Consider the following 15,903-nt stretch of genomic DNA (forward strand, 5'->3'; position numbering starts at 1 on the left):
ACACCGATACCACCATCTCCGAGTAGGCCGCGGCCGCTCGCCTCCCGGGGCAGGGGTCGGGGGTTGCGACATATTTACAGAAGTGCCATTGGTAGAAAAACAATTGCTTTTCACGCCGGTTCATTGTGAATGTTTTTTCCTTGGTCTGTTGCTTGCCTCAAGCTGGTTTTTGGAGCCTTGAAAGTTGAGACACCCCATTTAGCACAAATATTTTAAAAACCCTATATGCTAATACTAAATAATAACTTAAATATGTATACTTTTTTTATCGATCAATTATATTTATTAATCTTTTACATGAAGTTTCAGCGTAATTTAATCGATGTCACACCCCGATTTCCACGTGTCTCACCGGTGGGCCCGGTGGGGGATTACCGTGACGATGTTGGCAACAATATAGTCAAACCACACAATTATATAATGCACAGCGGAAGCATAATTTAAATATATAATTTCAACCTCTGATTGTAATATCAAAATGTATTACAGAAGTTGAATATCCACAGCGGATCGTAAATACAGATAAAGTATTGTTCCATTAGACACTGCAATCAAGCTTGCGAGGCTTATCCCGACGCTAGGGAGCTAATACCAGCCAATTACGTTTAGGTACCTGCACTTAATCTTTTTGGGGAAAATACGTCAGTTTACACTGGTAAATACATTCAACTGACACATTTGAAAATGTTTATTAAAATTGATTTGAATGCACAAGGCACAAACTCTTTTATAACTTGGGAAAATTCATAATGATCTTGTGAACGTTTTACATGTTCTTTTATGCGTTCAGTAGCCCGGGTCGTGCCGGGTTAAAGATTTATAGACACACCACGTTTGCGTAAAACCGTAGTACAAAAACCAACGGCTACGTCTTTTAATTTTAATGTCGACACTTTATACCGGGTGTACGCCTACACCGGGATGTCGATGGTCGTGGCCATTTCGTAAAATGATGCCAAGGATATCCGGGACAACGGTCATTAAACCCCCCAAAGGCTTATAAGCAACAAAACTGTTTAAATGAGCCGATCATATTTAATCAATTAACCACCTAAGCGATGGAATTATATAATGCTCAATCAAGCGGTATTAATATACCGTAACCCAAGCCCATATAGGGGAAATAAGTTAAAGTATTTACCTTTGCAAGTATTAATCCTTAATTTAGATCAAGTCACCGATAGCTTTTACTGGGGCTCCTAATCTGGAACGAAGGTTTTAATTAACCTCTTAGAATCCTAACGGTCCTTGTATTAGCCGTAGCTTAAACCGGTTGATTCCGATATATAGATTTGGTTAATTCGCACGAAAAGGCGAAAACCGAGAATGGAGTATGATTTGGACCCAACAAGTTCAGAGACTTGTTTTATATGGGTTTATAGTTCATACTCTGGATTTTGGGGTTCAAATAATATAATTTGACCCATATCGGCTATTGCACGAAAACTAGTTTCATGAGCCGTACCGTGTGCGCAAATAGGTGAAACGGTTAACCATAAGAGTCGTACGCTTATTTCCTAAGTCAATATGCCTTAAAAGTATTTTGGTATCAGTAGGATACCTTCCGTAATGCCCGTAACGAGTCTATGTTAATATTATGCCCCGTAGGGGCTTTTCGGTCATTTTAAAGACTTAAAAAAAAGCTTTTCGAGTTCTACAGGAAATCTGAGTTTCCCGAACAGCTTATAAAGCTTAAAACACTTTATTTATTATTTAAAACCAGTAGCAACTGGAATCGGGTCAAAAGACCTTGTAGAACTCCCGTTTTGGTCAAAAAGGGCATATTCGGTATTTACCGAACCGTAGCCATAACCGCAGGTTATGAGCAAGGTAAAAATTATTAAAAATCTTTAAAATTCCCAAAATATTATTTTACCACAGTGGGTAAAAGTTTTGGTGACGAAAACTTGGGTTAGATGGGCGTTATGCTAATTGCGCCGTTAATTACTAAACTTTCTTAAAAGTGCGCCTTTTAGCATAACTCTCATTCTAGGCCTCGGATTGACGTGAAACTTCAGGGACATGCTTATAATTTAATAAGCAAGGTTTTGGTCCGTTCACGTGTCTGAAATACTCGTTTTAATTTTAAAAGGTCGTTACGGTCAACTTTTAGGCGAATGACGGAAATGTGCTAAAGACTCAGATAACTCATGAACCGACCACAGAGGTTTATACCAACATGTGACCTGGTCCTAAGAGAGTCCTAAGGTATATTTATACCTCACTAAAACGGGTCAGAACTGAAGTCAAAGCAAAAGTCAAACTTTTGCGACTTTCGGCTCCGAACCGGTTCTATATTGTAAATGATCGATTCAAACGAGCGCAAACAAGTTTATATACTTATTATCATGTTTTATGATTGTCAAAACAGGTTCCATAACATATACATTACAGATTATGCATAAATCGCTAAAATAGCTTTCTGTTGACTTTTTAACCGCACGTTTGACTCGACATTTGACATAGTTAGAGTGGTGATCAGGGGGAACCATTTTAGAGGTTTAATACCCACGTAAATACCAACTCATAACCACTTTTGATTCGTCATAAGACTGAACCATTACTGATTTATCGTAAAGTCAAACCGTAGTTACGACGGTTTGGTTTTTAGCTAAATACTAAGCAAATGTGGAACCACAAAGGTTGAATTACTTACAGAAGCTTAAGAGAAGACTTAAGAACACAGGGGAAAGCTTTAGAGCTCTTGGAATGATCAGAGGAGTGAGTTTTGATGTTGTGAATGTTATGAGCACAATGGTGCTATTTATAGCCAAGAACAAGGCCTAAAATCATGACACAACATGCTACTACTGATCATGATGATGGGTAGATGTCCCCTGAGTGATATGGGTCAATTGTAGGGTGCCCATGCCTCTTTGATTAAGGTTTGATCGTTCATATGGTCCAAAAGCCAAGTAGTTACTACAATTCTGCATCTGGGCACTTTACGCGGCCCGCATGGGAGTTCCCATGCTTTTTAATGCGGGTCGCCTAAAGGTGAAGAAATCAGACGTGTTATTTAAGAGGCTCGCGGCCCGCCTCAACTAATCCTTAAACTTCACGCGGGTCGCCTAAGGTTAAGATTTCAGGATTTTTAAATCTTTTTGTAATTATTACAGAATCTGGCCATTAATAACGAAATCTTTCGTAATGATTCGCCTGACCTTTCGGTTTTGAAGGGGTAACTTTGCGGTTTGGCCCTCGGTTATTTACCGATAGGGGCCTCGTGTTAATTACCCGCATTATTAAGTCCCCGGTTTATTTATTAATTATATTGGAAAGCCTTAACTTTCACTGTTGACGCTTTTAACCCTTCTTCTACGAATTCGATCGTAACTTTCTCGTTTCATATCGAAGCTTCGCGAAATTCATATATATTATTTTAGTGAGGGTATAACACCGTTACAAAGTCTTTGGAACGTTAAAGGGTCACTCAGAGGTATTATTAGACATGTTGACACAGTTAACCCCTGTAGTTTGTAATCTCTCACTTTCTTCCGCGTTTCATTTTTGTACGATCTATAATTTATTCGATTGAAGGTTTAAGCATTATTTAGGGATACTATACAGTATATTTACCCTTGTTGACATTTATAACCCTAGAATTTATATACTTTCAAGGTTTGTCAAAATTAGTCCTTTATTTATTATAGATGCCACGTGTAAACAAATGACACGTGTTAACACATCATTGGACACAAAAAATTCGAGGTGTTACAATCGACCATTTATATTCTTTAGTATTTTTAATAGTGCTTCCTTTATTGTTTGATTTGAATCATTTATGTTTGTCAATGTAAAAAAATACGTTGACATGTTTATTTCTTTTAACATTGCAATATAACGTTTTTTTATTTAAACGGGTGTATTCAAAACGAACTTTATTTTTGCATAATAAACTATATGAGTACTGATATTGTAACGATGTCGCACAAAAACGTATCGAATCAAACTGGTTTTGGCGTTTCTATTGGTATTCGACTTTATGGTCATCGATAGATAAAAATATGTATAAATATTCTGTTGTGCATATCACGATCTTATTTTTTATGTTTTCTCTTACTGTTGCTATAGGGAGTGTCAATATTATAACGAACCGAACTGATACCGACCAAGTTCCCACCGCATAGCACGGAGAAATCCAACTAGTTTATGAACAAATTAGGTTTGTTTGTATATAGGCTTATATTCAAATTTAAAGTTTGTAAATAAATATATTGTGCATATACACTTTCCAAATTTATAGTTTAATACGAAATTATCAATTAACTTGATTTTTAAACCAATAAATACATTACTACTCTTTTAAAATGACACCAAAAACCTCAAATATTAAAAAAAAGTTTGTTATTTCTAGAATTCGGATGTTAGGTTTTCTTTTAAACATTTTTACAAGTTCCTTTATTTTGATTAGTTGAGTTTCTAAAAGATTACGTAAAAAAATAAATTGTGTAAATTTGATAATATATAATTACTTATTTTAAATTACAGTTAATCTTAAAAGACATGTTGTGTAAATTTGATAATTTAATACTATTATTTTGCAGCCGTTTAAAAAAAATAGTATTATTTTGCAACATATTGTTGCATTAGTAGTTGTACCCATTGCTTAAAGTTTAGTACATCATTAGCAATCATTCTTTGCAATGGTAGTTGTATCTTTTGCATATCATTGTTGTACGTTGGTTTTTGAGAGGTTTATAAAAGCCGTGGGTTGGTTTCAATTCAACAAATTGTACTTTGTGCTGTCATATAGGTTATTTGTTTGCCTGTTACCTTTATCTGATCGTCACTTTCTCCCTCTAAAAACCGTTGCCTCCTCGCACTAAAAGTTTTAGGGGTGAACAAGTTTAGGTCCGGACCGAAAATAACTGAGAACCGAACCGAAAATATACCTAACCCGACCCGAACCCAAGTACCCAGGTATTTAGATCGGTTCCAATTTTTCATATAAAATAGGGTCGGGTCAGGTCGGTTCTCGGTTCTTGTCATGGTAAAACCCGACTTTTACCTATGGACCGGAACCGACCCTATATTTAGGATAGTGAATCGGTTCTGTATTTTATGTTTGATCGGTTCTCGGGTCGGGTCGGGTAATGGTCGGGTCGGGTCGGGTTTTTCCTTTTGCTCACCCCTAAAAAGTTTGTTGTTCTGTTGTCGACGGTCGGCAACCATGTGTTATTTGTCGAGAAGAGAGGCAGACAATGGGTTCCCTTTGGGGTTTTCGACGTCTTCGTTGCCGGCGGTTCCGACCGTCTATGGCGACGGGTTTGATACTTTCATCATTGAGGATTAGGAGTTACTCTAACTCTCTTCTTGTACAGAGAGAAACAGATAGGGGGTTCCATAGAGAGAAGCATAGAGGGTTTCTGTTTTCGGAAGCTCTGGCCGTCGATTGGGTGGCGGTAGGTTTGTACGGTGTCGATGATGATGATGGTATCATCAGAGATGTCGTAAAGCTGGCCGCCTTCGCCGACATTATAGGTGCTATCGTTTTGGGTCTGTACAGTGGTCCGGTACTTTTGTTCATACACGAGGGTTTGCTGCCGGCCGGTTTCCTTCTCAGACGATATGAAAGGGTTTCATTGCTTGCTTAGAATCCCTATTTTACAGTCTATGATGATATCGTTCTGAGACTTTTAAAGACATGTCATTTTCCTTTATTTGTCTGGATGTTTATGATTAATTTGTTGTTGTGTAGACACACCACCAGAATAGTTGATTTACTTTGTTCATTTTGATTTTTTTTACTTAAGTTGCAGTTGATTTGATTACTCTGTTTAGTTACTTTCGATTACTGCAAATTCTTAGATATTAACTTTGCACTTTTTCTTTTGATATTGAATTTTAAAAAGGTGAATTATTTGGCAGAGTAGCAATAAAGAAGATTAACATGTTGGCAAGATGGTACTGTGTAGGGAAGACTAAGGGATTTGGAAATTTGTTATTCATATGTGAAAAAAATAAACTAAAAGAAACAACAAAAGTCAGCTAAATTAAATTAAATATACTAAGAAATACAGAAATAAATAATAGGTAAAAATGTAAAATTATAGCTAGCTTTACTTTATTATTTAGTTTGATAGAGAAAAAAAAAGAGAAGAAAAAGTTTAAAATGACTAGAAAGGAGTGCACAACTTTTTAGAGAATGGTCAGTCAAAATTTAGCTCAGCCTATAAAACATAAAACAATACATATTCTTTTCTCTTACATATTCTTTTCTCTTTCCTCTCCAATATCACCGCTGCAACTGTTTAACCGATCGGAAGAAAATTCCGGTGAAAACATGTTTTAGTTCTTCTTCTTTTTAACTACTCTTCACTTTAGTTACTCTTTGATTAGTAAGTTTCTAGCAAAAGTTTTTCCTTTTATTTAATTTAAAGGCACCAAATTATAAATGTGTCCTTCGGAATCACTGGTCCTGGCCGGTGATTCCTCTAAAGTTGTTTAAAGATTTGTCAAGACCAATGGATTACCACCCCATTAATAAAAAAGATCTTTCTTGCTAGTTAAGATATTTGGTTTAAAAAGATGTCGAATCCTAGCTGACTAGATGCTAGATTTAAAGGTTGAATAGTACTCATAAAGTGGCTTTTTTCTTTCAAATACGTATGTTAGAAAATTGACAAGTGATTCACAAAATAACATTAAAAAGGGCAATTAAGTAAGAAGTAGTTGGTTAGAGTGTTCATATTCCTTTTGGAAGCCTCTCTAAGAGCATTCACATACAGTTCCCTAAAAATATACATACATTTCACTAAAAAACAACTCCTATATCAATATATTTTTACTAAAAACAAATACTTTTTCGCTCTCCTTTTCAATTAAATAATATTTTTATACCTTTATAATTACATTTTTCTCTCTCCTTCACTCACAACCACTTTCAATATATATTAAAAAATTATAGTGGGTTAAAAGTGTCTCCTCAAATATACAGATGAACAGTAACATCTTCTCTCTCCTCCACTCACAACCACTTTTTATACTCTTTATACTTTAAAAACCCACACACAAATTTTAATTCCTAGGATGTGAATGCTCTAAATAAGTTAATATTTAGGGTTGTTCTATTTTCACACCCCTATAATCTTATTTTCACATCCTTATTTGTATACGGGTCGTATAGAATGATACGGGCCGTATAGAATATTTATGCACAGAATTTAATACAGTGGAATGTTTTTTTTTTGTTTTTATATGTATACGGGACGTATAGTTATATACGAGCCGTATACATATTTGCATAATTTTGTTTCGAAGGTTTGGTAAGGGTTTTAGTTTTGAAATCTGTATATGGGCCGTATAATGTTATACGGCCCGTATAGCCCGTATAGAAAAATTTATTTTTTGTTGCAATCGGGAAACCGTTTAATAAATTTTGTAAATTTTAAAATAGTGTTGTATATATCAGATTATGTTACGAGTTTGTAGTTAAACGTATTTATTATGTTTAATAAGTTTCCACTTTGTAAAACGATAAATATGTATAGAAAAGTTAATATTTTGTTGCAATCTGGAAACCGTTTAATAAGTTTTGTAAATTTTAAAATAGTGTTGTATATATTGGATTATGTTACGAGTTTGTAGTTAAACGTATTTATTATTTTTAATAAGTTTCCACTTTGTAAAACGATAAATATGTATGTATAGAAAAGTTAATTTTTTGTTGCAATCGGGAAACCGTTTAATAAGTTTTGTAAATTTTAAAATAGTGTTGTATATATCGGATTATGTTACGAGTTTGTAGTTAAATGTATTTATAATGTTTAATAAGTTTTCACTTTGTAAAACGATAAATATGTGATATGATTATGATAAACTACGACAACAATTATTAAACAAACAACTTAACATCTAAACATAAGATTAATATTTATAATGTTTTACATCTAAAACAAACAAAAAGATAAATTTTTACAATGTTTCAAACGTAAAATAACAAAAAAAAAATACAACAAGCAGCTACGGCGGTGGTGGTGGTGGTGCAGCGCAAGCTCGTGGAGGTAGTGATGTCTGTCGTTAGTGACATGCCAAAACCAACTAAACCAGTAGATAGGGTAAGTCGGATATCGAACCAGAGGAGGATTGTGGAAAGTGTATAATGCTCAGTTTTGATTAACTACAATTAAAAAGTAAAATTCAATTGTTGGATTTGATTGATTATCTAAAAATTACGAACTAAAAGTGAGATTTAAAGCAATAGAGAGAACAATGGTTCCTCCAGATTTCAGGTTTTATAGCTAGATTCAATTATGTGTTTAATCGAAACACTCACATAGACATAAGTGTTTAAACCTAATTCATCAATTGTGATAACCAACGACTAAGTACTCCGGTCAATACATAACGGGAGGTTATCGAATGATTATCAATTACAATTACAAACCCTAACCCCATGTCAAATATATCCCAATTACTAGAACTCTCGGGAACTGAATGCTTAGAAATTAAGGTTTAAATAAATGCAATTCTTTACAACCAATAAATCAAATCAAATCAAGGTGAAAAGCATCGAATGCTTAGATCACCAAGTTATACGATTGTCACAAACACATAAAATTGTCTAACTTACAAAAACCCTCCATCCGGAGGAAACCACTAGGAGACTAGCCGCTCATGTCGGTTCGTTGATCTTCAAAGCCTTCTCTATATTCGTGCCCTCTTACTGCCGTCGAAGATCTCATATATTATGTGTTCATTCTTTTCAATTCATGCGCCCCCCAAATCTACGTATGGGCTGCTCCAATTCGTATCCCATGTGCGGCCCACTATGGCTCCATAAGTCCACCTTCACGTGATGTTTCTTATTGGCCCAATTGATGATAATGTTAATTGTGATGTTGTTGCCTAAGATTGTTCACATGAAAGAGAAGTCTGCTTCTCTTTTGTTTTGGTCAAAAGATGGGCCACCAAATTGATGATGATCATTAAAATAAGAAACCACAAGATAATGCCCTCCAAAACAAATCCAATAAGCAGCTCCTTAGTCACGTGCGATGTTGATGATTATTAATTAGATGTTGACTTTTTCGTCCCACCTCTCTCACGTGAATTCAAGTTGCCAACAACTTGATTTTGTTCCCTCTAATTAACGTTGATGATGTGATGCCTCCTCATATGTCAGCCGTTAAAGCAGAAGCCCCAAAGTCAATGTCTTGTGTTGGCGGCCCAATGATGATGTTTGTGGCCCAAAAATTATGTTATGTGCTGCCCAAAAATTAATGATGTTGCTGCTAACTTGCGTGGCCCACCAGGAGTGCCGCCCCAAGGTCTTGCCGTAAAAAACAGTCTGCCGCCTTTCATCTCTTGTGTGTTTGTTTTTTTTAATCCAGTCCAATATGCGTTGCCATCTTGTCGTCACCGTAGCCTACATGTTGAAACCGTAAGTTATGGTTTCGATTTTCTGCTTCCACACATCTGCTACACCGTAGACTACGCCTCACAAACAGTAGGTTACGTTTGCATGTCATAGATTCGTACTTGTTCAACATACACTTTCATAGAATGACAATTAGGCCCCTAGACTTCATTCATTCATAATTCTCGCACCTTCGAGGTATCTTTTCGACCTGAGACATCTACCGAATGATGTAAACTCTCATAATAAACATCCTTGCCTGTTCCGTTTCATCTCTAACCACTCTAACTTCACCATATTACGCGTTTTACCTGTGAAATTACAAACACACGTAGTTAACGTATTCAAGGCACATTATCACTTAAACGACAATAATTCACACAAAATACGCACATTAACACTCGGGATTCACACCCTCCATCAGGTAGGGGCACGCCAGCATGCATAGCCATAATCGTCTCGACCATCCACTGTACATCCCTTCTGACTGCAGCTAAATCCCCTCTGAATGCAACTACATCCGACTCGACCCGACCGAGTCTCGACTCGACCTAAACGAGTCTCTCCTCCACCTGAACGACTCTCTCCTCCACCCCCAGTGGAGGCATCACACGCTGTCTCACGCTCCGTCGAACGTACGGGCAAGCACCCTGTAAATCCTTCGCAGCTACCTGTGATCGATCGACAGTATGATCGTCCCCCTCATGTACCCCGCTTCCCTCTCCGTCGCCTCCCTCTCCTTCGCCTTCGCCTCCCTCTCCATCATCTCCCTCGCCATTGCTTCCCTCCCCATCGCCTCCCTGTCCAATGGGTCCCTCACCCACACCATACGCCCAAACCAGCCACCCTCCCTCGACCTCGCGAGCCAAACCCATCGATTGGGTTGTGTCCCTCCGAACCCTGTCAAGCTGGAGTGTCAGGGTCATACCACTTGCCACCTGCGGGGACAAGAGGCGACAGAAATGCTTCGCCAGACGGGTGACGAAGGCCCCACAGCTGATGTGGGTAGAAGTACGCTTAGAAGCGTACTCGACGAGATACGCGGCCAACCTGTACGCCAAGTTGCCCCCCGATCGGTAAGTAAGTCGTGCAAGTAGAATAGGTCATTTTGTGTGACCCATTCCCTGCTATCATGACGACCGGCGATCGTCATGGCGATACACCGATGTAGGTATCGGTGTAACTGGTCGAAAAGATCAGTCGCCCGTGCCTTCGGGGATCGCTGATGAGGTTTCGCGAACTCCCCGAACTCAATAGTGCGCCACCAAGGCCACAACACGTCACTGGACGTGGTGATGTGCCCATCAAAAAATGCATGGGACACTGAGTACTCCTGTGAGTACAGACCCAAGGCAACGGCAAACTGAGGAAGTGTCATCCTCTGAGGCTTGCCGCAAATAGTAAAAGCTACGACGTCTGTCGTCAAAAAAAGCTGAAAACCCCCAACCCGGGTGTCCGTAAATGTAAAAGTAGATAAAAACTCTAAACTAATCTCCCTGTGGGCCCGCTCTGCGGCGACATCAAATAAGTGGTCCCACGGGGAGTTAGCTGGCATGAGCTCCCGGACCCGACCGATCGCTCCAATATCGGTCAAAAACTGAATATCAATGGTCCGAGACGCATCCAACACCATCTCTCGTAATCTGCCCAAAACCCTATAGGCAGCCGTACGTCGGGGGATATCTCTAATAAACTACCCCGTCTCAGTTAAATCGGGCACAATCTCCTCCTCCTGTCCACGTCCACGTCCCCATCCGCGTCCACGTCCACGGCCCCGACCCTGACCCTGACCTCGACCTCTACGGGCCGCACCAGCTGCTAATGACTCAGCCATATCGTCTGTAAAAATAACAATTACAACTTAGCTATCACTATACGATTAGCGTTAACGTATTATACGACTACTGTTCTTGTATACGAACGTATTGTACATATCATATACGCTCTGTACACATCAAGTATAGGTTTCGTATACTCACGTGTTATACATCTCGTACACAATCCATAAAGATGAAGTATACGGCCGTACGCACAAGTATTATACGCACGTATACGCTACGTACACCTCAGATATACGTTTCCTATACGCACGTATTATACGTCGCGGATACGCAAAAAATATTACAAATTGAGAATAAAATATAAGTTCGTATGATCGTATACAACGTTTACGATCGTATACAGCTTGAACATTCAACAAGTGTACGACCGTATATACCGTATACGATCGTATACTGGTTGAATATTCAAACATTATACGAGCATATATAGTGTATACGATCGTATACAGTTTGAATATTCATCTGCTATACGAACGTATATAGTGTATACGATCGTATAACATTTGAATATTAAAGTGTATACGATCGTATAAATTGTATACGACCGTATACACTTGAATAATCAGTTACAATTTTCAGTTTCAATTTTTTTTTTTCAAATTCAATTATACAATCGTAATCGTTACGCCTATCTACGCTATTCAATCCTTTACTATACAAGACCATAATCTAACATGTTTCGGAATTTGAAAGTTTACTATACGAAAACGTACCGTATAGGAAGAACGAGAAGAAAACGCCAAAAGCACCGAAGAACGCTATCCAAGAACGATCCGAGAGAAAACCGAGAGAATATTTGGTGGAATGTTGAGGCCGTATGGTGGAAATGAGGTCGTATAAAGCTTATACGATCTTTTTTCCTTTGTATACGGGCCGTATAAATGTATAAGACCCGTATACAATAATTTAATGTTTTTTTAATTCAGTCGTATACTTAATATACGATCAGCGTATACGAGGCATATACATTTATACGGCCCGTATACAATTGAGTATTTTTCATTTTTCTTAAATTACTATATGCGGAAGTGAGGAGATACGGTCGGTATGTGTTAACGTTGATTCTTTTAAATGTTTTTTCAAGTTCAATTTCAACAAGTTGCCAAAACATTTATATAACGTGTATGTTAATCATTACAAATTGTCAAAACATGCAAATTGATTCGTTTAAACGTTTTTTCAAGTTCAATTTCAACAAGTTGCCAAAACATTTATATAACGTGTATGTTAATCATTACAAATTGTCAAAACATGCAAATTGATTCGTTTAAACGTTTTTTCAAGTTCAATTTCAACAAGTTGCCAAAACATTTATATAACGTGTATGTTAATCATTACAAATTGTCAAAACATGCAAATTGATTCGTTTAAACGTTTTTTCAAGTTCAATTTCAAGAACTTGCCAAAACATTTATATAATGTGTATATTCATCATTACAAATTGTCAAAACATGCAAATTGATTCGTTTAAACGTTTTTTCAAGTTCAATTACAAGTTGCCAAAACATTTATATAATGTGTATGTTCATCATTACAAATTGTCAAAACATGCAAATAACATTTTATATTCATAGGGCACCTAAATCCACATAATCCCTGGTCCTGTATTCATCAACGATCCTATTATATTGGTCAATACGTTTCTTGTAGTAGTGATACCAACTTCCTGCTGGCGTATTCCGTGTCGATTGTCGCCAGTATCCTGATGGGGTTGGCATTGGATATTCCCCTTCTAATTTGACGTGAATAAAATGGTTCCTGTGTACATGTACAAGCGCGACTGTTCGATGTGGAATACTTTCTTGGGCTGTTCTGAACATGGGAAAAAATGAAGCACAACCAAGGTCACTTAATAAGAGACAAATGACATTCCACCGGTTTGCCATCAGAAGCCCCGTGAAAGGCATTTGTAGCCACTTATGTGCAGGTGCTCCGTCTATACGGTTGGACCAAACTAATGACTCCAGAACATGTTGGTACTCAGGTCCATTTATCTTTTTCCATAATTCGTGGAACCGATTGCACTCATCATGAAGCTACGCCCGTATGAACGGCCACTCCCACTCTTTAAGCGATAAGCCGACCGATATAGATCAAAACCCACAATTACCATCACCCTGCACATTTTGTATGTGACTGAGGTGTGGATAGAAGCAAGGTGGAATGAACTTTTGGAAGTGCATGAACATATTAACTAGTCCGACAGGCAGCAAAGGTAAGTCCGGTTGCTCTTCCTTTGATTTTGCGACCTTCTTTTTCATTTTCGAATTCTTAGCGCCTTTCGCAATCTCACTGAAGAACATAGGTGTTTCAGCACAATAACTTTGTGACTCGACAAACGAGCTGTGCCTGGTAGGTTCGATGATTGACTCTTGTGTGCCAAACCCAACGGGTGAATCACTATACTCGTCCTGCGTTGTTAAAAAGCTGTGTCTTAAAGGCTCCGTAAACGAATCATCCTTCCTTTGTTGCTGAGCTTTTAAAGTTGGACGACCCCGTGTGTTTTTTTGCACAACTGGTTGTTTGAGCTTCGTCTTATTGAGTTGTACCAACTCCTTCATCTTTTGAAGCAGGTTTTTCTTGACTTTTCTCGGCTGGGCACTTAAATGTTGTTTGAGAAGCGCAAGTTCGCCATCTAAGTCGAAAGAATCCACCTCGCTCGATTTCAGTATGGAGTCCAAATTTAACTTTCTCCAAAAAAGTCTATCAACTCCAACAGGATCATTTGACCTAAGAAACATATCAACAAACAACATAAAACGTCAATAAGATTTTGCGTGATGAAATGCTATGATTATAAAATATGGTTGGTCTAATAATGTATTACCATTCGTTGTATACGGTTCCAACCGACATGCGCACGGCAACCTACAGCTTGTATACAAACGGCACGCGCATGTACCGTTAGATAACTTTAATTTTTCTATTTCATTTACTTCGTCGGATATCAACTCTAGGCAGGCATGTGAAACCTTCTTTCGTAGGAGATTAAATATTGGTTTGTTATGTTGACCCAATGTTCGGCTCCTGCGTGTTTCAATGCTGCCTTTGAATTCTGTCACCTGGTTTCTTATGAGCTTATCAATAAGTGGTACCACTTTCTCCACGGTGTAATTAGAGTCGCCTAGGTACTGCTTCAAAAGGGCATGTTGACCCTCTGCCCTGTTCGTTGTACGTTGACCGAAGTTCAGATGTTGGTCGCTCCAGAACGAAACAGACTGGTCTCTATATGGTTGTAACCAGAGTGAATCCAAATAGTCCATAATCTCTGTAATCAAACTCAAGTGTAGTTAAGACAAGTCAAATAAATACGATTATTAAACAAAAATAATATAAAACTTACCGTCGGTTTTTTTTACGTGGCAACTTTGATCGTATTCGCTCGTACCAGTAGTTGTAGTCAAGATCGGTCGTTGAGTTAATTAGCTGGCGCCACTTGTAAAGAAGCCTGTCCCAGCTTTCCTCTGTTTAAAGCTTTGCCTGCAATGTTTGAAGATGTTTTGCTATACGTGCCACCTACACAATGAATATCTAGCCCTGGGAAACACGGTTGCACATGCGTTCATTAGGGCGCGATCACTATCCGTTACTATTACACGAGGTTCCACAACACTGTCTAATGAGTGTTTCAACCTCTATAGAACCCATGTGAAGTTTTCCTGTTTCTCGTTGCTTACGAACGCATGAGCAATGCAAAACGACATCAACATGGATGTAACACCGATAATCTGTACTAGCGGCATTTTGTACCGATTCGTCTTGTAGGTGGAGTCTATAAGCAACATATGCGGGAAGGCGCGCCACAACATGTTCGACTCCGGGTGAATGAAGAAAACATCCTCGACACGTTCGCCGTTTTGAGATGTTCTATGGTAAAAAACAAACCCAACCTTCTCCAACCAGTCGAAAAGTATCTGCATTGGAGTCTCGCCGACTTGTTCCATTCGACCCAATTTGGCCCGCGCGTTGTATATGGTGTTTCTTGTTGAGACATTATGGGGGTTCTGTTCTTTAATGGCAGCAAGAATGTCTCGTTGTTTTATGTTCTGATGCATCATTTGCTCCACCACCCTCTCTTCCGATGGAGTCAGCCTCATTAGGGACGGATGACCCTCTGGATATAGAAATGGTTCGTGGTTATGTTTAGCTTCCTCAACCCTTAGATCCCAATAACCTAACCTCTTTCTGTATGTCCCGATCAGTTGGAACTTGCAACCGGTTTTCCTGATCCCGTTGCATCTGACCGTGGCTGTTGATTTGTACTTGCCGGAACAATCGCACGTAAGCCAAATTTTTACCGGCTAACCTCTAGGGGGTTTATCGTAGATGGGGCGTTTGGTGACGAGGGCGTAGCCATTTACGCGTCCGATGTCTCTACACCACTCTACCAATTCATCCATGCTAGCGAATTTCTAACGAAAACACTTATATGTGTCAATTAATGATTAACTCAAATGATTAACCCATTGGTTTACTTTTAGTATAAACGGGTTCGGGTCAGTTTCATGTTGAACATGCGAACCCGTTTGGGTTAACGGGTCGGGTTCGGGTCAACATGGTCGGGTTGGCGGGTTGACCCGTTACACATTTATACTATATTGTATTTTTTACAATATATTTTACGTCATAAATTAAATGGGGGTGCGTATTTTTATGCCATGATTATAAGTTAAAAAGAGAAATTAACATAGATTTTATAAC

General features: G+C 38.3%; 1 protein-coding gene across 1 annotated transcript; it reads right to left on the reverse strand.

The window, feature by feature from the left end:
* Window positions 1–14,837: 14,837 nt before the first annotated feature.
* On the reverse strand, window positions 14,838–15,299 carry LOC110925453 (protein FAR-RED ELONGATED HYPOCOTYL 3-like). Its single transcript, XM_022169406.2, has one exon. The coding sequence runs from the start codon at window positions 15,297–15,299 to the stop codon at window positions 14,838–14,840; it is 462 nt and encodes a 153-aa protein (XP_022025098.2).
* Between the last annotated feature and the right edge of the window lie 604 nt (window positions 15,300–15,903).

Source organism: Helianthus annuus, chromosome 15 (assembly GCF_002127325.2).
Source record: "Helianthus annuus cultivar XRQ/B chromosome 15, HanXRQr2.0-SUNRISE, whole genome shotgun sequence".
NCBI lineage: Eukaryota > Viridiplantae > Streptophyta > Magnoliopsida > Asterales > Asteraceae > Helianthus > Helianthus annuus.

What these genes read in the sequence shown, in the direction of transcription:
- LOC110925453 (XM_022169406.2), bottom strand. Translation starts at nt 15,299, where the DNA reads ATGAGGCTGACTCCATCGGAAGAGAGGGTGGTGGAGCAAATGATGCAT.